This window comes from Poecilia reticulata, unplaced genomic scaffold (assembly GCF_000633615.1).
Source record: "Poecilia reticulata strain Guanapo unplaced genomic scaffold, Guppy_female_1.0+MT scaffold_668, whole genome shotgun sequence".
Taxonomy (NCBI): Eukaryota; Metazoa; Chordata; class Actinopteri; order Cyprinodontiformes; family Poeciliidae; genus Poecilia; species Poecilia reticulata.
The window spans coordinates 3378-4547 of NW_007615417.1; the positions used below are offsets into that span (position 1 = coordinate 3378).

General features: G+C 39.9%; 1 protein-coding gene across 1 annotated transcript in view; it reads left to right on the top strand.

The window, feature by feature from the left end:
* The first annotated feature begins 380 nt into the window (after positions 1-380).
* Positions 381-1170, top strand: part of LOC108166047 (gastrula zinc finger protein XlCGF57.1-like) — a 1252-nt gene continuing 462 nt past the window's right edge. The window contains exon 1 of the mRNA XM_017303588.1: positions 381-1066. Within this exon, the coding sequence (XP_017159077.1) occupies positions 454-1066 (613 nt within the window). The 5' untranslated portion in view covers positions 381-453. The remainder of the gene's footprint in view (positions 1067-1170) is intronic.

Here is a 1170-nt window from a genome sequence, read left to right on the forward strand (position 1 = left end):
AAACGGGAGCAAGAGGAACCAGAACCTCTGCAGATGAAACGGGAGCAAGAGGAACCAGAACCTCTGCAGATAAAACAGGAACAAGAAGAACCAGAACCTCTGCAGATAAAACAGGAACAAGAAGAACCAGAACCTCTGCAAATAAAATGGGAGCAAGAGGAACCAGAACCTCTGCAGATAAAATGGGAGCAAGATGAACCAGAACCTCTGCAGATAAAACGGGAGCAAGAGGAACCAGAACATCAACAGTTCAAAGAGGAAGAGAAGCAACTCTGCATCAGTCAGGATGAAGAGCAGCTTGTGCTGAAACAGGAGACTGACGACATTTTGGTGAACAAACAGAAAGGCAAAACTGAGACTTCAAAACAAAAAACACACAAGAAAATTCACCCAAACCAAAAACTATATTTTTGTAAAATTTGTGACAAAACCTTTTCTCGAAATAATTCCTTAATGACACACATGACAACTCACACGGCTAAGACACCTTTCACATGTTCCACCTGTGGAAAACATTACTCTCACAATTGTCGATTAATTGATCACATGAGAATTCATACAGGGGAAACACCGTTCACATGTGCAGCTTGTGGAAAAAGTTTCCATCAAAACGGCACTTTAAACAAACACATGAGAATTCACTCGGACAAGAGGCCTTACACATGCACAACCTGTGGGAAAAGTTTTGTGTCTAACTGTCAGTTACTTGATCACATGAAAATTCACACAGGTGTGAAGCCTTTCTCTTGTGGGACTTGTGGAAAATGTTTCACTCTTAAAAAAAGATTAACTGCTCACATGAGATTTCACACGGGTCAGAACACTATTTCTTGTGTCACTTGTGGAAGAAATTTCTTGTATAAATCTAAATTAGTTGACCACATGAGAACTCACACGGGTGAGAAACCTTTCTCATGTGGGACCTGTGGAAAAAAGTTCTCTTATAAACGCAGTTTAAATCTTCACATGAGAACTCACACTGGTGAGAAACCTTTCTCCTGTGAGATCTGTGAAAAAAGTTTTACTTATAAAAATAGCTTAGCTGCTCACGTGATAACTCACACAGGTGAGAAACCTTTCCCATGTGGGACCTGTGGAAAAAAGTTATCTTATAAACACAATTTAATTATTCACATGCGAACTCACACAGGTGAGAAATCTTTCCCATGT